The following is a 23,675-nucleotide window of genomic DNA, read 5'->3' as shown; positions in this document are numbered from 1 at the left end:
TTTGATGTGGCCTCTACCCCTCCCTCCTCTCCTGATTGTATTTCTCTTTTGCGACTGGACCATCGAATCAGAAAGCACTGGGTCTAAGTTTCTTTGCTTCGGTAAAAGCAAACAGTAGGTATTTCCTGATCCTGTAACTCCTGCTGATAATATAAACTGTGCAGCATGGTGTTTCCTGAAGCAGGTGGGGTGTGGGGGGCCACACGTCCTACCACCGCGCACCAGCAGTGCCCAGGCCACAGCCGGAGGGGCAGTTACTTAATTTGCCCAGTGAAGGCACTGTTTGTGCACCATTTCATACGGAATTTGACTATACCCTTCAGACCTACTGGGCAAGAAGTTGATCTACACCTGTTGGCTTAAGATTTAGCCTTTTTTTTTTTAATTAAAATGAAAGCGTGTAGATGGCATGCACACATAGGTGCAGAAACATATGTACTACTTCCGTGCGTAGTCCCGGCTGTATATGCTCTGAGGATGCCCCCCCCCAAGTCCAGCCATGTGATCATGATCAGGCGTCTGATTGGGTGGTAGAAATGCTGAATGAAGAGATTTTTCCAATTGATATCCACATTTTCTTTTTCTTTTTTTTTTAAACACCCGTATAAAATTTTGGTTTTTTGTTTTTTGACTTTAAAATTCTTACATTCTTCAAATGCCTGCTTTCTGTTGGAACGAGAGGAACTTTTTTTTTTAAAGATTTTATTTATTTATTTGACACACAGCACAAGGAGGGGGAACAGCAGAGCAAGAGGGAGAAAAGAGCCTCCCCGCCGAGCAGGGAGCCCCATGTGGGGCTCGATCCCGGGACCCTGGGATCCTGACCTGAGCCAGAGGCAGACGCTTAACAACTGAGCCACCCAGGCGCCCCGAAAGGAGAGGAACTTTTGTATGTCTGACAGACTCCCAAGATTTTTCATTTCTCTGTACATCCATAAAAGGCAGCATCCTGACCTTCCACCTCCGTAGACAGATTTGGAAGATGTTACTTCTCCTTGAATCTCTTACATTTTAGCAGCAGTTGGTTTGATTTGGAACTCAAAAATAGTTGTGGTGTTGGAGGGGTAATTTATGTGTATTGATGTTGTCTAAGTTCAGAATAAAACTCTCTGGGTGTGCTATTGATGGCTTAGTCTGTTACTCTTGTTGGCATTTCCTTAAATGCTCTTGCTCGCCTTCAGCACTTTGGTTCCACAAGCCAGTTGAGAGGAGGAATTAATTTATACAGTATTTCTGTTCTGCACAAATCCAGAAAGCCACCGTGAGACCTGAGTTTAAGTGGTCTCTTTCACTTTGTAAGTCCTTTGATTTTGGAAACAAATCTCTTCAGTTATAGCCTGTACCCCTGTAGGCAGAGCCCTGCTCCTGAGGGCCCCCCAGGCCAGGGGTGATTGTAACAGACTGGCACCCTGAGACTTGCTGGTGGTGAAGACCACCCTCTCTCACCTCAGGGAGGCCCCCTTCTCCTCTGTTACACACTGTGTGTGGTGATTAGCCTATAAGCCTCTGTAGGCACAGCTGCTTTACTCTGAAACTGCATTTCTGTCGAAATCTGTGACAGGCACTGCCTTGTCTGGCTTTTTTTAGTGGATGGATTCCTCTAGAGACCTAGGAGATGAAAGCAACCAGAAAGGAAATACAGTTCTCATGCTTCACACTGATTAAAACACTGATTTTTTCTGAAGTCGACTTTTTCACTGAACTCACAGCGCAATGCATCAGAGTAACAGGCACCATTCTGAAAGGTAGGAGTAATGAGCGCTGTTGTATATGAACACACAACGCTACTCACTCTTGTTAAGGTAACAGAGCTAGGGCTTTATCACAGCGGAGGAGATAAAGCACTTGACTTGGTTTTCTGTCTGAGGACTTCTGGACAAGGGCAGAAGGACTGAGGAGAGCACTGTGCGTCAACGCCTGCTCTCGTATGCAGTTCTTTGTGCCTTGATTTAGATATTGTCCCAAGTCCCTGTCCTCGTACCCTTCATCCCTACGAGCACCCACCTGACGCCGCACCCGGGAGTTCCAGTCTCACCTTGCAGAGACATTGCTGCTGGTTTTGCTTCCTTTAAAATCCCCAGCACGGTTCCCGCATTCCAGCTTCTGATCAGGGAGGCCTCCTATGATCTTCCCCCTTCCTCCAGCAGATGAGCCCCATTTTACAGACAGCTGGCCCAAGGTCACATTGCTTGTTCCAGCTCTAAACTCCCCGCTCCCCGTATCTGGGGACAAACTTGAAGACGCAGTCATGATGGAGGAGTGGAGACCCCCATCCCTGTCAGATTCCAGGAGGGTGGTCCTAACGGAATCACACCAGCAGAAACAAACTGCGTTGTATATTCCCTGGGAGAAAACCGACAGGCTCTGCCAGACACTAGCAGGTCTTGAGAGCTCTAGAGGTGCTCGTTAGAGAGCACAGCGGCCCGCGCGCCCCTGGTTCTCGCGCACGGCAGCCTCGGGGACGCACCTGCAGGGCCAGCCGCGCAGCGCCGCTGCACACAGCGCCCCTTCCCGCTTTTTGACAGGAGCCAAGGGGCTCCTGCTTGTGAGGACCGTGCAGGCAGGGGGCTGTAGAGGCAGCTACGTGATGGGGGCTACGGCCCGCCGCCGAGCAGTTCCTGCCCCCGGGCAGAGGTGGGCGGCGTGCACAGTGCCCCCGCGGCGGCAGGTGCCTCCCCTCCGCGCTCTGTCTGTGCAGTATCGGGACGGGCCGGTGCTGGCGCGCCGAGTGAAGAACATCCACGTGGAGGGCTGTCCCTCGGCCAGACCCCCCTTTCCCTTTCTGGACAGTGACCGTCTCCCCTTTGCTCGCACGGGAGGAGACGCTGGGGGCCGGAGTGCCGCGCTCCGAGTCCGGCAGGAACTTGAGAGCGCGGCTGGCGGCAGAGGAGCGTTGCGCCTGCTCTCTTATCCTCGTCCCCGCCCCCTCGCCACAAAGCAGCCCAGGCCGGCGAGCGCTCCCCGGACTGCCGGTGCGCCTGCGGCTCGCCGCGGCCTGGGATCCCCGCGGCGCGGGCCTCCGGGCGCAGGGCGCAGGGTGCAGGGCGCAGGCGCGCGGGCGGGGCGGGGCGGGGCCTCATCCCTCCGCGCGGGGGCGCTGCTCAGGGCGCGGCCGGCCCTTCTAGCCCCGCGTCTCGGTGGCCGGCGCCGACCCCGCCCTCCCGCCCACTCCGCGGAGCTCCGAGGAAATGGCTGCGGGACCCCAGAGGCCTGCGACCCGCGGTGAGTGGCGTCCCGGCCGCCGGGCAGGAGGGGCCGGCCGCCGCGGGGCCGCACTCGGGGGCGGGCGGGGGTCGGCGGCGGTGGTGCGGAAGCCCGGCCCGCCGAGAGCCGCGGCGTCAGTGCCGGTCCTCGCTGCGCTCCCGCCGAGGAGAGAAGATGGCGGCGGCCGCGGGGCGGGCGGGGGGGAGCGGGGCGGCGGGGGGGGAGGGGAAGGCGGGAGAGTGGGGGGCGGGGGATCCGCCCGGGGAGGGTGTTCGCTCGGCGTGGCCTGGTCGCGATTTGAACGGACTGAAAGGAGTGACAGCAACTTCGTGTGCGTTGCTCCCAGTCGGCGGTGCGGGAGGCGGAACAGCCCGCGACGAGGGGCCCGCCTTCTCCTGGAAGTTCCGAGGCGGCTGGCTTACGGCACGGAGACGACTGTGTTTCAAGAAAGCCTCCGGTTGGAGGGAGTTCTCTGCTCTGTTTCCAGCTCGGCTAGTTGCTCTCGGTGCCCTCTAAGCTGGTGAAGTTTCGTTCTCGGATCTGTTTGCAGAGCGTGGGTGCTGGCCACTCTTATTTAAGCGCAGGAGTTTGATTTTTAGCCAGCTACTCAGGAAGGATGACCTTAGGATAGATGTGTGATGTTGGGTGCTCTAGGAAGCAGGGAAGGGTTTCGGAAAATCCGTTTCATTTAAAATGAGTATTTGCCTAGGTATAAAATATTGATTTTTAGTTTTTGTTTCGTTATTTTGTCATTTCGATGTATACTGGCCATATTTGTGTCACATCTGGTCATCTTGAAGGTAGAAAGGGTCAACTTTCAGCTTCCAAGGGAGGTGTGCCCCTCGTGGTCCCTTTTGTCTCTCATGCCTTGGGCGCTCAGATCCCCATTCGTTTTCTCCCGTTTTCCGTGTCTTGTCTTCATCCCCTCCCCCCCAGACAGCCCACTTAGAAATAAGCTCTGAGCTACTGGACAGGTTCCTTCCTTGTGCCTCAGTTTCCTGGAGGTTGGAACGGGCACAGAAGCACCTTACTCATTCAAATGAGTTACCACTCGTAAAGTGCCCAGAACAGGGTCCACGTTGGTGTCGTGCCCTCTTGAGCTGTCATTTATGCCAAATGGAGACTCGACTCACCCAGTACTAAGCTACAGCTACTACCGAGGTCCTCAGATTTATTCAAAAGATCTTAAAGTCCACAATGCCTGTGAGACACTGGAGCTCAGGGCCAGGTTTTTGGCTTTGAATCTAGCACCTCAGTAGATGAGCTTGGAGTTGGGACCATGGGTCACAACATGCGAGTTAAGTTGAAGATGCTCTTGAAATCATCCCTTGGACGTAGATAACAATATCCGTGTCCTTTGCACACTGAAGGAATGAGATCTGAGCCTGATGTACTCGGGCATTCTGTGCCGATTCTGGCCTCCAGGAAACTGAAGCACAAGGAAGGGACTTGCCCAGGAGCTCGGAGCTTGTTTCTCAGTGGGCTGTGAGGCCCACCCCAGACACATGTTCCACAGCTTCCAGAGCCACAGAGGCCCTGGCTGAAGTACGCTTCCAGGAAAGGTGTTTTAGCCATGCATTTTAAGGAAATAAGATCTGTGACCTTTAGTAGAATGATTTCTCAGTTTATTCTGCAAATAATTTATGGCCTCCTGTGTGCTAAGCACCCTGGCTGTGGCAGCAACCCGGAAGGCCTTCCCGGTCCTGGAGACAGGTGCAGTGGGGACTTGTGAGGACATCCCGGCTCCCTTCATTGAAATCTGGGGTTGGCGTATACGCATATACGACTCTATGACTAGTCCGTAGTGTATCTGTTCTAAACGCAGCAGAGGCATCTCAGAAGTGTCACCTGGGAAGACCCGGCCCAAGGCCTGGTGAAGCTTCCTGCCAGATGCATGTTCTAGGCACCCCGTTTTCCTACTTGATTGCGTTCTTGCAGACTTTAACAACGAATTTAGGAATAATGCATATCTTTATTTCTGATTTTCCACTGAGAGCTCTCCCTTGTTAGTATTTGATTAAATTCAGGTTATTTCAAGCAAAGTAAGATCTGTACTGATAGGAAGAAAGGGCACGAGTAAAAAGTTGTGTAAGTGGCTACTCTCTTCTCCTTACTGCCTGCTGGTGCCCACGGTCACTGATTTCTGCCCTGGCGGACAGTGACACACACAGTGTGTATGCATGTGTGAGCATCACAATGGCTTGTTGAGGAAATGTGTCGCTGGGGCTTAGAGGTGGGTGCAACTCGGGGTTTCAGGTGGGGTTTGTCGGGGGGGGTGGGGGGTTGGAGTAGGGACTTCAGTCTCCCATTTTCTTACGGCGGTGGAGTTTTCAGGTCCTGCTGTTGACGCTGTAAGTCCTTCTCCTCCCATGGGGTGTCTAACTCACAAGGAGTCTGTTCCAAAGCAGCTCAGGGACTGGTTTATTTTCTGGTTTGGTGTATGTTTGCAAGTGTTCAAGGTTCTGGTTGTTGGCTATTTTTGTTGACATGATACATTTTACTTTTCATCCAGTGATACTGGTGATTTCCATTTAGCTCTTGGAGAGCACAGATGGGGCATATTTACAGGTTGGGCCAGATCACTGTTGTCCTTGGGTCCCTGCGGTGGGGCACTGTCTGTCATAGAGGCCTGATTCTTACAGGCCCCATGGACTCAGGAAGTCCATTAAGAAGGGTGTTTTCCTAAATGGAGTTTCTCACCTGTTTCTTCTTATTTACATGGTAGGGTCCCTTAGAGTGGATATCTAATATTCCCCTTTTCATGGTTCGTATCAGATGATGGGTGCTGATTCCATTACAAAGTCTCTGTGGTTTACAGTTACTAGAAACACACTAATTGGGAAAGAGGGGTCAAAACATGGTCTGAATTGAGCTCACGTGCTCTAGGTGCCCCCACTACTGGAGAAGAGTTTCTCTTGCTTAGACTTTATTTTTAGGGTAAGTTGTTACGTGAAATTGAGTAGGTAATTTTACGTGTATGAGTAAGAATTCTTGTGGCTATGACTATAGAACATGCTTAATCAGGTGGTGATTATCCAGTGTGTTACTTGTAAAGCAGGTATATCTTTGGGTATCAAACTTAGGTGCTGTGTTTTTGTTTTTCACATGCTGATAAAGACTTTTAAATGGTGTTTAATACACCTTTATAAGAAAGTGAATGAGCTCCTCCGTCCAGTATAACGATAGCTTTACCGTGTGTTGGGTTACGGATACATACACAGAAAATTATAGCAACATAAGAAGAACAACAAACACCAGAAATGGTCCCATGCAGAAGCCCACGTTACAGCTGCTCCCCTGCTCTTGAACATGGGTGGGTGTGTGTGGCAGGATGTATTTAGGGAGTGTGGCCCCTGTGCAGGGCTGACTTGTGACCTGTGCTCTTCACTCGTGAGGGACTCTTTCCATGGCAGTGGCTCTTTGGTTCATCATCCTTCAATTGCGGTCTTAAAGAATTCCATTATGTGATGTTTCTTGATTTTGTTCCCCCAAACCAGTGTCCTGGTGATGGACATTGGCTTGTGTCCCTTTGTTTAAAAAAAAAAAAAAAAAAAAGGTGTGGCTGGGAGCGCCCTTATAAATGTGCACCTGTCCTTTCCCAGTTCTCTCAGCCAAGTCACAGTGAGGCGTGTCACCCCTGGTCCATGGGAACAGGAATGTTGCCTGCTCTGCCCCATGCCAAGTACATAAGGGGATCTTGGTAAATATTTGTCAAATAGACTCTCATAAGAGGGCTTGTCTCCCCAAATGCTCACCAACACGGGCATTGTCATTTTAATAGATGACACCTACCGCTTCCCGCTTGCGTGCCCTGTGCAAGCACGGATTGCCACTTGACAGGGTGTAGTCTCACATAGCCTTTTAGGAAGTTGGGAGCTCACAGTTGTCCACGTCTCACAGGCAGGAAAGCACAGCCCAGAGGGAAGCACGCTTGTTCAGCGTGTCTGCCTGTTAGGCTTGCAGCTGGGGGTGAAGCCTGTGTCCTCGTCATCTGCTGTACTGTCCCCGGAGCCTCCCAACTGCAATCTGCTTATCAGAAGAACTACCCCACTTGCACCTGGGCTGGGGGGCACTGCCAGCTGCTGTGGGCAGGACTGGGATGCCCCACCAGATGCCCCGGCCCCCAATGGAGACAACAGGGCTAGTGGACACTGGTTGTGGACTCTCTGGGTTTGTTAGATTGTGATTTAGATGGTCTTCCTTTTCACAGTGTGGGTTCTTGTACCGTAAGAGGCCCTTCCTCTTCCGTTCTCAGACGTGCAGCAGAGAGAGTCTGACGTTGCCGGACGTACCGGCTTCACTGTCAGATTCTGCTTTGCGTGAACCCTTGTTCCATAACTTCTTTATTTAATCTCGGACCTTGTCCACTACCCCCCAAAACAAAACTAGACGTTGGCCTCTGCTAATCTCAGGGAAAGAAGGGAAGACTCCTGGTGAAACGCAGTGACTTCTTGACTTGAGGTTTCCAGTCATGATTCTTGTCCCTTGGCCAGCCCGTGGCTTGCAGTTCTGACAGCAGCACTCACGGAGCAGGAGCTCGGGAGACGAGGCCTGGGTCTTCTCCAGACCACGTTGTCTTTGAATTCAGGTGGCTGTCACTGTGTGAGGCTGCCATTTCATCATTGGAAATAAGCGCCTTCTCCATAATCACTTGAAACTGTGGTTGAGGAAGGGCAGGGGCAGGGTGTGGAGGTACCTCTTGGTCTTACTGGGAAGGGCCTGGAACTGCTTTTGGCCTTTCAAGAGCAGTCCTGTAAGGTTACCTGTGAACTCAAGATCCTCTTTCACACCTGTGGTTACTGGGGACACCGCAGAGCTTTAGTGTAAGTTGTTACATATGTTAGTATTTACTGGGCTTGGCACGAAAACGGAGACCAGTAAACTTACTCATTTTTAAATAATAAAACCTCACACGTTAACACGAATAACATCGTATAGAAACTGTTTTCTAGACAAAAACAGTAAGAGAGGTAGCATTGTTTTGTTTTATGGTGGTGGTTCTTTTAGTAAATCTCTTGACTTCTGGCTTAACTGACAACAGCTGGATTCTCACATCTGCACGCAGACTGTGGTAACATCACTGTCATTTAGCTTCTGGAAAGCTCTACAGTACGCTCCTGCGAGTGGCCAGGGAGAGGGGCATACGATGTCTTTTGTGTTTGTGCAGATAATCTGAGCTCAGGGACCTCCTGAAAGGCCTGTGGACCACATTTTGAGAACTTCTGCTCTAATTATGATTAGAGTTGCTCCTGTTAAGAAATGAGAACTTTACAAAATAGTTGACTCTAAACTTTAACACCTGTGGAAATAGGTTACTTTTAGGAAGATGGACAGCGTCTTTGAATTTTTTTATTGGCTCAGCTGTGTGTTTGCTTTTTGCAAAGAGTGTGGAATAAGGGTGATGTGTCGTTCCAGTGCACATGTCTCCCTCCGGTAGACCGCCTGCAAGGAAGCAAGATGGCCAGGGTGCTGGCTGGGTGGGAAGGCCCTGAGACCTCTTTTGGCCTTAGGTCATGTGGCCTGACTGCAGTCTGAGCATGTAAGTGGCCCTTCTCATTGATTGTACGATGTCCTTTCATTATACACAGCCTTTCACTGGCTCCTTAATTCCTGCTGCAGGGAAGTGGGGGTGAGCATGGCCTATGTTGACTGTGGAACGATCCGGCGTCCTGTGGCATGAACCCGGGAAACCAAAACAGGGTGCGGGGTCCTGCAGCCGTGCCCCCATTGGTGCCAGAGGGAGTGCCAGCCAGCCACCCACATAGGCAGTTGGGCAGGGGTCTTCCCTGGAAGATCAGTGTTCTTAATTAACAGCTACAGGACTTAGAAACTCAATCTGAGGGGAAACAGCCCCCAAAGTGCTTAGCAGGGATGACTGGCACCTTAATGTCATACTGTCCTGGGAAGTGACTTATGGTGCCCTCATCCCCTCTGTGAGTGTACACACATCTCATCCTCTTCCTCCTCCTCTCTGTTGGGGAAGCAGGGGAGGAGACTCTGGGAACTCATTCCAATGTCATTCTTGGGTATTTAGCAGTAGCCAAACTTGTCCCATAGGGCAGATTTTTCAGTGAGCCCAAAAACCTATACAGTTCAAAGGCTCACCAAGAGCCAGGCGGTGGCCTTGTCTTAGGAGCACCAGTCCCCCAAGATGTAGGATTCCTATAGTCCCTTGCAGTGCTTGAGACCAGGTTTGTGTTCAGAGACACAAGGGGAGCTGGGTCAGTTTGCTTGGGCTACTATAACAAAAGACCATGGACTGGGGGGCTGATAGAAAACACATTTATTTCTTATAGCTCTGGAGGCCCAAGATCAGGGTGCTACCATGGTCAGGTCCTGGTGAGGTGTCTTCAGGATTGTAGGGGGCAAGGGAGCTTTCTGGGGCTCTTTAAGGGCACTGATCCCATTCATGAGGGCTCTGATTTAACGACCTAGGCACCTCCCAAAGGCCCCATCTCCTAGTAGTGCTGTCACCTTGGGACTAGGTTTCAATGTGAATTTCAGGGGCTGGGGCACACAATGCAGACCATGGCCAAAGCCGTCCAAGGTAGCAGCGTAGGAGACCGTCCGCACCATGAAACAGAGAACAGTGACAACCTCCTTTCCTGCTCCTTAACCTTGGTAGATGCAACGTGGCTGTTCTGGCTCCCGACGCCCGTGTAGAGTTGCCCACCAAGGTCACGAGCCTGTGTTCTGCAGCAGAAACTGGGCAGAGAGAAACCAGTGCCCGTTGCTCACCCACGCTGAGCTGGAGGCCCAGCTTTACACCGGGGCCTGGCTGGGCCTCAGTTCCCAAGAGGCTTTCACGTAGCAGCTTTTGCTTCTTGTCTCCACATATGTGTAAAAGCAAAGTACTAAGAAATTTTAAACAGGGTGGTTTCTAGATTTCTCTTTATATTCATCTCCTGAGAAACGTACTGTTGGGGACACCTTCACTTGATCAGAATAATTTTAACAATGACAGTGTTTTTTGGTAGCAGCAAAACTTTGAGTTAGCTATAAAAGCTTTAACACAGTCAAGTCTGGTTCTGTGTAGATGTAGGATTTCTTTACTTTGTGGACCCAAACCTCTCTTCTGTCCGTGGTCAGAGCACAGTGGGGTGTCTGCTGCTGCGGACCTTCCAGGTCTGTGAGGAGAGGGACAGGCGGCTGCTGCTGGGGACTGGACGGCGTTGGTGCTCTCGGGGCCGCCGCGTCGTCCGAAACTTCCGGCCAGGTGCTCGTTAGGGACGGTGCTGGTAATGGGTCCTCAGTTGGGAAATCTTCCTTTTTCAGTAGTTTGGAGAATTTTGCATCTTCTCAACCTTCATCATCCACAGGGAAGAATTAGTTGTGAGACACTCGACCCTCAGGACAAAATAGAAACTTTGGCCTGGTCTGTCAGAATTTCAAGTTCTCAGTTAACAGAGGCAGAAACAGTGCGGCTGTGTTGTAACATTGTATGTAATTGCTGGTAACAGGTTAAAATTGTTCTTTTTGAATATTGAAGGGGGTAGGAGATTTGGAGAAACTGTGTTTGGCCCCCAGGTGGGGCAGGTCCTGGCTGTTTTCTCCTTGTCCTGCTGTGGAAGCAGGAGCTGCTTTATGGTTGTGCAGCTAGCGTCTCAGAGAAGCCGCCCTCGCGGGTGTAGAAGCAGAGATCTTTACCGGGCGCCTCGACATCTCTTCTGGTGCGCGTGCGTCCTGGAAGTTGCACCTTCAGATTTATAAGGATTTAGAGTCCTGCATCACTGGCACTTAACAGCTGTTTTTGGGGGTTTTGTTTTTAAGTAATGTATTATATTTTGGGTTTTGTTTTTAAGAAACCACATCTGGCAGCTTAATGTTTTGAATTTTTGGAGAATATTTTGAAAAGTTGGAGAATCCGAAGGGAGAATCTAGTGATTTTAGAACAATTCTGTGGAAGGAAATGCTTGGCCCCTTCTGATACTGAAGCACGGAGATGTGCTCTTGCTTTGCCGTATCCAGGGTGTGCTTAATGAATAGGAGTGTAATGAAGTCCTCGCAGTGTGTTTCCTGGATCCCTGGGGCTGTCACAGCTCTGCGTGTTACCAGTGATGTTGTCAGCCTTCTCACAGAGTGCACATCTGCAGTGGCCTGCAGACGCTGGTCCAGACAGTGGCATTTCCCTGCACGGTGTGCTGTCCACTGCTCAGCACCAGTCGGTCGTGTAAAATGTGCCGTTTTCCCCGAGAATGTCCTTGGAGAGACAGCAAAGACTGTTCGTTAGCGCAGTTTGGCCTGTGCCAAACTGGCTACCCCCTCATGGAACACCCCTTGTGCTGAAAAGAATGGACAGGCTCCAGTTTTCAGACCCAGTATTTGGCAGGCATTTTCTCAGAGAGGAATGACCTGAGTCTCAGGGAAAACAGCTGACGGTATTCCTTGCTAATGATAAAATTTGAGCTTTCAGGTGAAAATTACAATTTTGAAGAGTTCACATCTGCCGTCACGGGCTTGATGGCTTCCCAGTAATTAAAGACATTTGAGGGGCGCCCTGGTGGCTCCAACGGGTCAGTTAAGCGTCTGCCTTGGGCTCAGGTCATGATCCCCGCTTCTTCCACGCCCCCTGCCCCTCCCCCCACTCGTGCTGTCTCACTTGGTCTCGCTCTCAGAATCTTTTGAAAAGAAAAAAAAAAGGACATTTGAGGAGGTGGGTGCCGGCATTAACAACTGTGTGTCTTCTGTGTTGTGGTGAAGTGTGCTGACATGTGGACTCTGCGTCAGTCGGTAACGTGACCACCACGCACGGGGAAAATGGTGCGTTCCGAGGTGCGCAGGACAGACCAGTGGCTTCCCCGTCGGAAAGCGCGGGCAGGTCACGGGCACAGTGTCAGGTCTCAGGCTCCACGTTGCAGCTTTCCTTAGGAAACTACTGTTTGTTGAATTTCGGCCTGATGTCAAAGAACATCCACAGTTACCTGAAAACTTTCTCAGTTTTAATTTCGGAAATACTGATCTATTCCACATAAACAGAAGCTTTTTGGAGCCCTCCGTTTTTAAGTGTGTAAAGGAGCCCTGAGAGCAGAACATTTGAAAGGCTGCCTGTTCCTAAGTTGCTTCCTGGCCATTTGCTTGTGCTGTGAGCAGAGCAGTTGGGAGGCTCTGGGTTGTGTGCGTCTTTAGGTGTGAGCTTCCACAGCGTTCGTCCAACTTCAGGTTAGTGGGAAATGGAGCACTTTGCAGCTGAGAAAAAATACTGCACTGAGAAATGTAGAAAGATAATTTTACATTATTTCAGTGCATTCCGTGCTCATAGATTGTTCTCGTGTTCCCGGTTTCAGGGATGGCCACCTTCCTTTTCCTTCCCGGGGAAAGCGCTTCTTACCACATTGTGATTGCAGGTTCCTGAGCGTATCCTTCCTGCCGCGCACTGTGTGGTGTACGACCACACACCACATCCAAGTTTTGTTAGGGACTCAACATGGGTTTTTGTTCTTTTGTCTTGATACACACTCTTTTGTTGAATTGCTGAAATTCTTATTAGAATTTCAATGTTGAAGAAATTATCAAAACGTCACCTTTGCAAAGATAAAGTCGAGATAAATGAATCAGATCTAAAATGATTTGATCTATTCTGAATATACTGTATGTCATCCCACACAGAGAAATAACTAGATTTTCCATTTTCCTTTTTTAAAAATTGATTATTCAGAACTCAAATCCAGAAATGTGTTTTTCAGGTTAATGTGTATCATAAATTTTTCATTTCTAAGTACGTTTTAATTTCTTTGCTTTTATAAATACTCAGTGTTATGAAATATAAAAGTAAAGTTTATTTTTAGTTCCTTCTGAGAAGTAAAGGCATCTGAACGTTGAAGCCTCGATTTGAGATGCATTTACCACATTTGAGAGATTTGGTGGCCATGATGGTGGATTTGGCTAATCTGAGTGGAATGGACGCTGTCTCTTTAAGAGGAGATGCCTCAGAATGTTTGTCTTTGTTCTGGGGTCACTAAGGAGACCACAGTTGTAGTACCCACCCAGAGGGCAAGGGAGGTGGAGGTGAGGGCTCAGCTTGGGAGGGGTTTGGGGAGGGGCGCTGGGGCCAGAGTGTGAAACGTGTGAAAAGATCAGCATTGAGGATTTATCCAGGAACAGACGCCTGTTCAGTGTGCGTTTCAACTAGGTATGGTTCTTTGCAGGACTATAATCTAGGAGAACTGTTTTTTAAATTCATGTAGATGAAACGTAGCACATCGATGTTAAGTAATTATTAGTCTTCTGAAATCTTTTTTGGGCTTTTAACTAAATGATGGCATATCTCCACTATTAAGAATTTTTAAATACTTCTCTTCGTGGATGATTTTGTTCAGCCTTTTCATGTTTTGTGTTTCTGTCTCTGTTTGGCTTTATCGAGCTGAGCCCATCTCAAAAGTAGGATCATAATTGGAAAGCAGCTGATAGCCAGCGACTGGTTTGGAAAGCGCCACGCTGCCGAGGCCTCTGCACAGTTAGCGGCGGCTGCCCCCCGCCACGCGCACACCTGCCAGCACCTGCCGGCCCTCAGTGGCCCGGCCTGGCCACCTTCTGTCAGGGTGCAGTCACAGTGCCTTCCCTTCTGCAGAAGTCCTTAAAGAAGGGGACTATGTTCTTTCCTTTTCTTTTTTCTGACTCCCCGAGTGGGTCACATGATGACATAAGCTCAAGTAATAGATTACTTGGAAAGTCTGATGCCTTTTTTTTTTTTTTTTTTTTACAGTTATTTGAATCTATAAATGATTTTTTAATTTTCTTTTAGGAGCTTACGCCGTGGGAACGGTCCTGAGATGATCTTTATTGTTAACCTGTGAGCAGTGACTGACAGCAGCGGTGTCTGAGGCGGGCTGTGTCGTGGACGGGGCGATTCCATCCGTCAGGCACTCGGACCTCTGGAAGACGTGTCCGAGCTTCGGTGTCGGGGCAGGTAATGCGGCACCAGCGGCAACATCAGCAACACAGTTTTCTCTTAATAGGTTTGAAATTGTGTGTCCTGTTTCTGAAGTGGCATTTTATGTGACAAACATACGGTGTAACGTTCATATTTGTTTATTTAGACTATTCTAGACTTTAGTCCTAAGTGTTTAGACGAGTGTTCAGCCACATGCTGAGAATTTTTTTTTTTTTTTAAGGTTTCATTTATTTATTTGAGAGAGAGAATGAGAGAGAGAGAGAGCATGAGAGGGTCAGAGGGAGAAGCAGGCTCCCTGCTGAGCAGGGAGCCCGGTGCGGGACTCGATCCCGGGACTCCAGGATCATGACCTGAGCCGAAGGCAGTCGCTTAACCAACTGAGCCACCCAGGCGCCCCATGCTGAGAATTTTTACTCAAGGCACTCTTTTACTTTTCCATTGGCATTTTGTTGGTGCGAGTACTTGACGTTGTATACTCTTCGGTGAGAGCTATGTTTTGTTGAGGAGAGTTCTTCCTGCACAAAATCTCAGGACCAGAAAAGTGGTGTGGTCCTTGTGGCGCACATGCTGACGTCCGAGCCGCTCTCGTAAGCCTCCGAATGGCCTGGGAGCACGCTGGCCAGGCTCCGGGGGGAAGGGTCGGTAGAGCCAGCAGGAAAATGGGGGACAGCACGTCATGGGAAATAAAAGAAAAACAAAAAACAATCTGGTTGCATGTGGTTTTGAATTTTGTGTATTTTGTATTTTGAAAGTTTTCATCCCATCACAGTCCTTGCCCTACGATGGAATGTGGTGTAAAGGCTGAGTCAGCATTAGTGTTTCAATTCGATTGAAGCCTGGCTAGCTTTGAAAACAATTTCCAAGGTATATACTTTTTCAGGTTTGAAACAAGAGTTGAGTTTTCACAAGCATGATCCTTTAATAGTCTATCAAAAAGTGAGAAAGAACAAATGCACGTAAAGCTATTCCCCGTCATTTTCTAAAGTGGCCAAGTTACTTGTTGCTGCGTAACAGCTAACCCCGGAGTCGGGGCTCAGGAATCTGGGCAAGGCTTAGCTGGGCGATCCTTATGTGCACGAGGTGTCTGTAGGGGACACTTGCACTCGGCTTGCAGCAGGGCTAGGGTGCGGGGTGCCGTTCTCTCTAGCAGCGTGGTCGGACCACTTACATAGCAGCTCAGGGCTCCGCAGGCCAGGATGGAAGCAGCCAGTTCTCTTCTGCACCAGGCCTCGAGCCACCCTGGCACTCCATCCTCTGTGCCTGGGGTGTTGGGGGGCGGGGACAGGTGCGCGGCGCCTCCCAGCACTGCAGCCCTGCCCTGCTCACGCCCTTGCACCGCGTATGCTGTTCACCGCTGGACGGGGCTTCCCTGCCCCCTGTGTGGTGGAGCCCTGTGCTGAGCAGCGAAGTGCTGGCGGGGGGGACGGGTTTGAGTTGCTGGTTGCAGCTGTGTCCTGAAAGTTAGATGTGTGACTGTGGAGACTTCTGTCCAGAGTCCCCTCACATCTTTTTCATGCTACTTTTTAGGAAACCTTGATCAAGATAACTCATTTGAATGTTCACCTTCACTTTGTATAGGTGGCCATGCTCCCTCCTTTGTGTGAATTAAAGGCTGTGTGTACTTGTAGCTCAAGGATTGTTAATTATTTGCCAAGAAGTGTCGCCTCGTTAACATTGCTCATGGTGTGGTTCCATTTCACCGTTAGGTATGGATGAGAAAGGTGACCCGAGCAATGACGAAGTGCCCAAGGCCATCAAGCCCACCAGCAAAGAGTTCAGGAAAACGTGGGGCTTTCGAAGAACCACCATTGCCAAGCGAGAGGGCGCTGGGGACGCCGAGGCCGACTGTCTAGAGCGGCAGCCCCAGCAGCAGCAGAGCCTCTCCTTGCGCCGCAGTGGGAGGCAGCCGAAGCGGACCGAGCGGGTGGAAGAATTTCTTACGACAGTCCGACGAAGAGGGAGGAAGAATGCGCCTGCCTCCCTCGAGGATTCTAGTGAACCAGCGTCTTGTCCCGTCACAGATGTGGAGACGGCGTCTGAAGGCAGTGTGGAGAGCACCTCTGAGGGAAAGGGCGGGCCCACGTCGGGCTCTACGGGTGGTAAGGAACGACCAGCCGCCTCAGCAAAGGCCAAAGGGGGTGAGGACGAGGACGACACCTCTGACAGTGACAGCGATGGGTTGACTTTGAAAGAACTTCAGAACCGCCTGCGAAGACAGCGGGAACAAGAGGCGGCCGACAGGCCCCCCAAGAGCCTCCAGAGCCGCCTGAGGAGGAAGCGCCGGGAGCAGGATCCCACGCAGACCGTGGACGTGGAGGCGGGCAATGCCACGGAGAGCGTGCTGCCCCGCAAGCAGGAGCCCGAGGCTGAGCAGGGTGTGGAGTCCCAGGCCGAGAAAGACTGTGGAGAAAGGGAGCTGGAAGGGAAGGCTCAGGGAATTGAAGGTGGAGACCCCGGGGACGTGGGCAGGCAGAAGCCCGAGTGTGAGGCCTATGAGCCCAACGCTCTGTACTGCATCTGTCGTCAGCCACACAACAACAGGTAGGCCACAGCCTGGGGGGTGCCGGTGGCCCCCAGCTTCCAGAGAGATCCAGGCCGTGAAAACAGCAAGGGAAGGTTCTGTTCATTTTGAGGGGACGCGTTCTAGAGCTGGGCTGCACGAGTAACTTACTCAGTTGGAAAGGATGAAAGAGGCATTGATGAAAAAAGGAAGCCACAGAAGGGTAGCCATATGACTTCCTTTAGCCGTATGGGGCTCCCCACTGCCACGGGGCGGCGGGGGGTATGAGACAGCACAGACTGAGGTGCTCCCGTCACCCTAGAGGTCTCTTGCATAGCGCCGCTCCGGACTGTCCTGGAGGAGCACCCATGAGCAAGCGGGCTGATCGGGCTGCAGTTTGAGCATCTAGAACCTGTCTGGGTGCTGGGTGGTATTGGGGAGCTACCGCCTGGGGTGTTTGGTGGGACAGAGGAATGTGCTGGTCCGTGGAGACGAGTGCCGGGTCTCCAGGCTGGAATGCTGGTCAGCCTGCGGCTCACTCAGAGTGCTCCCCTCAGGGGAAAAAAGACACAAATTTGTTTGAATGCTAATGAAGTCAAGAGAAGGGCTTTTGAATGTTCTTTATTCTGTTCTTTACTTTTTTTTATTTTGCTTTTTTTCATAATAAGGTGTTAAAACCAGTTCACTAGTTCAGCTTTTAATATTCCTAAAATTGTTAATCATGTTTTCCATTCCTAATGCCGGTATTTTTTAATTTTAGGTTTATGATTTGCTGTGACCGATGTGAAGAATGGTTTCACGGCGATTGTGTGGGCATCTCTGAGGCCCGGGGACGGCTTCTAGAAAGGAACGGTGAAGATTACATCTGCCCAAACTGCACCATTCTGCAGGTGCAGGACGAGCCGGACTCCGGAAGCGCAGCGCAGCAGGAGGCCAAGTGCGGGCCTGCCGGCGCGGATGGCACAGACTGTACGAGCATAGGAACGGTGGAGCAGAAGTCCAGCGAGGACCAAGGAATTAAGGGTAGAATTGAGAAAGCTGCGAACCCAAGTGGCAAGAAAAAGCTCAAGATATTCCAGCCTGTAAGTACTTGTCTGCGAGGCCAGTGGTAGAGGGTCAACAGAAGAGTCAAGCCTCGAAGAGTTGGTTTTTCTTTTGGAGCAGGTTAGGTTTTTCCCTCCAGACGGCATTGTGTTTGCCGCGGGCTGGGCTCTGGGAGCAGGCAGTCCCCTGCACATGGCTCGTGGGCCTCCCACACTCCATGATCCTGCAGGACACCTCGAGGGACCTTTATTTTTTTTTCTTTCCTTTTTCTTTTTTTTTTAAGATTTTTTATTTATTTATTTGACAGAGAAAGAGAGCACAATCAGGGGGAGTAGTAGGGAGAGGGAGAAGCAGGCTCCCCACTGAGCAAGAAGCCCGACCGCAGGACCCCGGGATCATGACCTGAGGCGAAGGCAGTCGCCCAACCGATTGAGCCACCTAGGCGTCCCGGGACCTTTCTTTCTTTAAGTCTTATCTGCTTTCTATACTATTACTATTGAGTTAATGTTTTCCTTAAACGGATTCATTTTTTAAAGTTAGTTTTTCCTTAAATGTTCTTTTTGGAATGTCGATCTTCACATACACGTATTAACAAAGGAAGTAAACGTGCACCTGTTTGACCTGACCCCATCATCTTGAGAGAGCTGGTGCTCTGAGCCTCCCTGGGTGGGGGGGGTGGGCGGGGGACACACCACTTCATCCCTGGCATCCAAGGCACCTCCCACGCTGCTGTTGGTGTCACCCTCTGGAACAGTCTCAGGCGCTGTCTGGTAGGGCCATGGTTCTTTGTCACATCTCTCCTGTGTCGTCAGCTTCTGATGTTGAGGAACACTGTCACAGGCTCTCATGAGCATGTCCCCCCAGCCCTTCCTGAGTCCCTAGACAGCCTTGAAGTGGAGGCCTGTGCTTTAGCAGGCATTGGGCGTACAGGAGCTTTGAGGGCTGCGGGAGCCTCGAGGTGGAAGTGCTGTGAGGTCCAGACCATTGAAGAAATAGCCTGGAGATGTCGGGACGTACTGTGTGGGGATGTGATGTGAACTGTTCGTATCGCGTTTGGTCATTAAGAAAAATTCGTGGAAATGGGACAATGGGAAAAGTCACCTTAATTTCATGTCTTTATTTTTGATGTTTGAGGCTGCATAAGCTTAGATTTTATTTTTGGTCAGATTTGGATTCTGTGGAAGAACAACAGTTTCAGAATACCTTGGAGAAATAAGATTTGGCTCAAGTACATTTGAGGGATAGGTTAGGTCTCTTTAGATCCCTCTTGCTGCATAACAAGTGAGCATGTCTTAGCAGCCTCACACAACACGTATTTATTAGCTCAGCTTCCATGGGCCCAAAGCCTGGGCCTCGCTTAGCCGGGTCTCTCCACGGTTTCTTAAGACATGGCACCGGTGCCATTGTAGGCTAGGGTCTCATCAGATGGCTCAGTTGGGGAGGAATCTCCCTCTGAAAGGCTCCAGTGGTTTTGTGTCTAAACGTGCCCTTTGCCATGTCTGGGGCTCAGCGGTGCTAAAAGTCACTTGTGTTTGAGATGCACATTGAATGGATGTTCCTGGATCGCATCTGGTAGCTCACCCTCAGACCCTCACCACTGGGGCTCCCTCACAAGGCCATTTGCTTCTTCAAAATCAGCAGTGGAGTCTTTTCCCTATTGCAAGGCCCAGTCCCTCTTCTGACATTTTCTGTTGATGAAGCAGAGCTTTTCCGTAGCCCAGAATTGTCTCATTTGGAACCTTGGTTACATCTGCAAAACTCCCTGTTTGCCCTGCAATGGAACCTAATTATGGATGTGAAACCCCATTGTGTTGAAAAGTCCCCAGAGCCTGTGTGCCAGGGCAGAGTCCTGGGGCCGCCTCCCAACTCTGCCCGCCACAGGTTGCGTGAAGTGTAGTTACTGTGAGTGCCTTGCCATGGGATAGATTGGGTCAGGCACTTTGAAGAAACAAAGACATGTTTTTATTGGTATTAAAAATGCTGTTAGCGTCTCCATTAGAAATAGCGAGCCCAGTAGTATAAATAGGAATTGTACGAAGTGCTGTAACTGCTCAAGTTGGTAAGTATGTTGTTTGAAGCCACGTGTTTTGTTCTGCAGGTTGCAGAGGCTCCTGGTGCCTCAAAATGTATTGGCCCTGGGTGCTCTAACTTGGCGCAGCCTGACTCGGTTTACTGCAGCAGTGACTGTATTCTCAAACACGCTGCTGCTACGATGAAATTTCTAAGTTCAGGTAAAGAACAAAAACCAAAACCTAAAGAAAAGACCAAGACGAAGCCAGAAAAGCTCATTCTCCCAAAATGTAGCGTTCAGGTAAGTTGATCAAGTCCAGCCGTTTGAATTGTTGCAGTGAGACGGGCCTGCATGTTGCAGGCAGGCGCAGTTGATTGGTTTGTGGCGCATGGGGGACAGCGGGCACAGACGGAGTGCCAGTGGTACCCGCCGACTCCTCCAGCCTTCCACGCTTTCCCTGCACTCTGATGCTGCCCCCGCTCTTGTGGAGGGCGTCGTTCGTGCCGACCGCAGTGCGGCAGGCGTGGGAGCCAAGCCTTCCATCTGGGACCTGCGGTCCTGGGAGAAGAGCTGGGGTTTGTCAGAGATTCGCAAGCCGCCGAGGGTGGGGGGGTGGGTCTTGGGCGGCCAGACTGTGCCTCGCCTCGAGCCCTAGCTCGCAGAACTGTCTCTCTCCTGTGCTAAGTGTGACCTGGGAAGAGTCGCTTGTCTGATCCTCGAGGCCCTCGCCCAGAGGTTGAGCCCAGGCTGGTGTGGCTGTGTTGCAGCCCCCATTACATCTGTGACGAGCAAGGCATTAAGCGGTGCTGCTCGGGAAGTCCTCTCCAGGTTTTTCAGTGCTTGCTTGGCCTTTAGATGGCGTAACTTTTACGGCTGGTGATCTGAGTCCCAGGACTCCCAGAGCAGCGGTTGCTGTGCAAAGTACCGTGGCGACCATGCCGAGCACCTGGCAGGGGCGGCGGGACACCGTGTTCCTCCAGTCTCCCAGTGGCCACAAAGCTTGCCTGGCGCCCAGGTCCTTGTTTGTGTCCCTCCCTCCATATCTCTTGGATGTGCGAGTGTAGCCCCACCCTGCTGCTGAGCAGATGCTGAGCCCAAGGTCGGGGTGGTGAGGGGCTTCAAATGACCCCAACCATAGAGCGTATCATGACCTTCATTGCGAAGCGTGAGGAGCGAAGGCTTCTCTCTGGCCTCCTTAATGATTGGGGTTTTGCTGGTTATCCAGGCAGGCATTAGAATCTCTGCTATGCACAAGAGACCGGCTCCAGACAAGAAAGAGAACACCGTGAAGAAGGCAATGGTGGCCCCATCGAGGAGTGAGGTCCTCATGAAGGAAGCGACCAGTGAAGGCACGCCGTCCTGGGCAAGCGACCACAATTACAATGCAGTAAAGCCAGAACAGACTGCTGCCCTCTGGCCGCCACTGTTGTATAAATGTATGTATCACCTAGGGGTAGCGTCTGGACCCTTCCTGGTCTTTCTGGACAGCCGTCACTCGGGCCTGTTCAGGACCAGGAGCTCTAGCCATATTTAATGCTGCACCTGCAAAGACAGAAGCAGATGCCTGAGCCCCACATGCCTCGAGCCCCATGCACCTCCTCAGTCTGTTGGCCCTTCCTGTCAGTACAAACCTCGAAAAGCTGTACAAACCTCATTGCTAAATGTCTCACCTGGCAACCGATCTCTTTAATCTCCTTAATTTTCACTGTCGTGCTCTGGTAAGTATCTGTGTGGTCTTCGGTGAGGTCACGCTGGGTAGACGTGCTCCTGGCATCCAGACTCTGGCCGCATGGCCCTTGCAGCCTTGTCTTGGCCCCACTGGCTTAGGAGTCTCTCCACCTCGTCTGCTGTCCGGACAGGGAGGCCTCACTTTCCTCTTACGGGAATCTACTTCTGCAGATAGTATCGCACCTGATACTCAACTTAAGTGTGATTTTTCAGGAGTTACATTATTTTTGATCCAACAGGAATTTTTTTCGTGTGCAATTCAAATACTACACACACACACACACACACACTCTCAAGCTTTGAAGGCTGTTTACCGCTGCTCCATATGCTCCAAGGTAAGTGAGTGTGATGTGCTGGCCCTTGGGGCAGTGCCCTCCCTGAAGGGAGAGTGCCTGCAGTAACTGGGACCTGACTCTCTCCTGGAGGCGTGCACTGTCGGGTCAGACCCCCTCGCCCCCAGACAGTTCCCACAGCTGCATGGGGCACTGCTCTAGATCATGCAGCTGGGTCTTTTCTCTCCATTCTGGCTTCTCAGCCAAGCACTCCAAAATTAAATTTGGAAATTTAAATTGATCCATAGGACACATCTTACTATTATTAAGATTATTTTCACTCAGTTTTAGTTCATGTTGTCTTTTATGTTGTTTTGTGCCTTTTACAAAAGTACCAAAAGCCACGTAGCTTTAAATTCCAAGACCGTAGGCGTGTGCTGCACTCTCCTGCGGCCAGGCGTTCCCGCAGGTCCGTACTAGAGCTGACGGGGTTGGGAAAGTGCGAGGGTGACCCCAAACCTGCGGGAGGTGGGTGGGGTGGGGGAAGTTAGGAGGGAGCTCTTCCATTATGGGATTAGCTGATTGCTGTATTAAAATGAGTCCCTGCTACACCTTAGGTGGTTTGAGCTACTTCCATGCTAACAGCACGTCTCAGGTCTTCAACAAAGCACTTTTACAAGTCATGCACATATCTGAAAGTAAGCATCGCAGACCAGTGAGCACGGGGGGGGGGGGGGGGGGCGGAGCTGTCGGTTTGGAATACTGTGCTCCAGTGCTCTGAGTTGGTCATAGGCACATAACAGAATGAAACGGTGGGGTGGACCACAGAAGCCCTGGGTGGCTGGCTTCAGTACAGCTCCGTCTCTACCAGCAGACTTGGAAAGCTGCCTCGAGGCTCCCAGTGTTGATGGGGAGGGTGGGAAACCTGGATGGCTCCTGTCCCTGGGTTCTTTCCCCTCACTCCATCTTTGAGGGCGAGGGAGGCCCAGGAGAAGGCCTGCTTCTCAGCTCCTCTTCACCCCTGCCTGCTCTTTTCTGCACATCAGTCAGCTCCTCACTGACGCTCGACCTGCTTCAGTTGACAGAAAGCTGGGACAGATGACTGACGGCCCTTTTCAGCACATTTACATCTCAGAATTAAAGCTGATGGATACCCAAAATGTATAGCATGCATGAGGGACATACTTCTGAGCTAGTTGCTTTTGATCCTTTTTTGTTATCTCAGAAATGTCATCTTCCAGTCACTGGTAAAATACCCGACTTCAACCTTGGTGAGTAGCAGCCTCGCCCCCAAACCATCACCTCACAGTTGGGGTATCAGGTAGCATGCACACACAGCAGAACCCTCCGACCCCACAAGGACCCCCATCTGCCTTTCTGGCCGGCTGCAGAGCATGTTTGCCTGGGTTGGGGCGGCTGGATTTGGGGTACAGCCGGTATCGGGGCCGTGGCTGGAAGTGTCCCCACACTGACCTGGGTACATGTCACCTGTGGGTACATCCCCCATTCTGCCCTAGTACCCACTGTTGAGGGAGTGACACGGCTTGGGAGGTGCCCTGGGCTTCCCTCTCCTCCCCAGGCCACTGCTGCTGACCTTGGGTCATGGGTAGGGACGGCTGTCCGTGAACAGGGTGTGAGGGGACCTCCCATTAAACAGGGACGTAGAGGCTCTATCTGCTTCTCCCCACAAAAGGATCAGCAGACGCTTTGTGTCCTCCAGGTGCTGCGATGCACATAGCGCGGTTCTTCTCCCCAGTTCCTGTGTGGCTGCTTTTCACGTAGAGAAGCCACTGCCGCTTTATTTACTTCCCTGAATCATCATGTTTCTTTGTTTTGATAACCTTATTTTTTTCTGTTCTTTTTCAATGTTGGGTCAACCTCCCGCTGTTGTCAAGGCATGAAGAGGGCTGAAAACTTTTTTTTCTAAAATGTCCCTGTTTTATTAGTGTTTGGAAGTGGAATTCTGATATTCGTAGGCACAATCCCTGGTATCTGGGACCCCTTAAATGGCTCGGGGGACTTAAA

The 23,675-nt window shown here is 51.0% G+C and overlaps 1 protein-coding gene across 6 annotated transcripts in view; it reads left to right on the top strand.

Annotated features, from left to right (window-relative positions):
• The window catches only part of DIDO1 (death inducer-obliterator 1), a 51,925-nt gene that overhangs the window by 4,546 nt on the left and 23,704 nt on the right, over positions 1 to 23,675 (top strand). For 3 of the 6 annotated variants that reach the window (XM_078057366.1, XM_036105399.2, XM_036105397.2), the window contains exons 2-6: positions 13,946 to 14,110; positions 15,802 to 16,636; positions 17,356 to 17,677; positions 19,738 to 19,950; positions 20,876 to 21,086. In XM_078057366.1, coding sequence (XP_077913492.1) covers positions 15,804 to 16,636; positions 17,356 to 17,677; positions 19,738 to 19,950; positions 20,876 to 21,086 — 1,579 coding nt within the window. In that variant the 5' untranslated portion in view covers positions 13,946 to 14,110; positions 15,802 to 15,803. Of the gene's footprint in view, positions 1 to 3,153; positions 3,223 to 13,945; positions 14,160 to 14,187; positions 14,960 to 15,801; positions 16,637 to 17,355; positions 17,678 to 19,737; positions 19,951 to 20,875; positions 21,087 to 23,675 lie in introns of those variants that run through there. The other 3 variants (XM_036105396.2, XM_078057368.1, XM_078057367.1) reach the window with 3 other exon arrangements.

This window comes from Halichoerus grypus, chromosome 10 (genome assembly GCF_964656455.1).
Source record: "Halichoerus grypus chromosome 10, mHalGry1.hap1.1, whole genome shotgun sequence".
NCBI lineage: Eukaryota > Metazoa > Chordata > Mammalia > Carnivora > Phocidae > Halichoerus > Halichoerus grypus.
The sequence above is the reverse complement of the archived record's forward strand: the minus strand, read 5'-3'. Positions and strand labels throughout refer to the sequence as shown.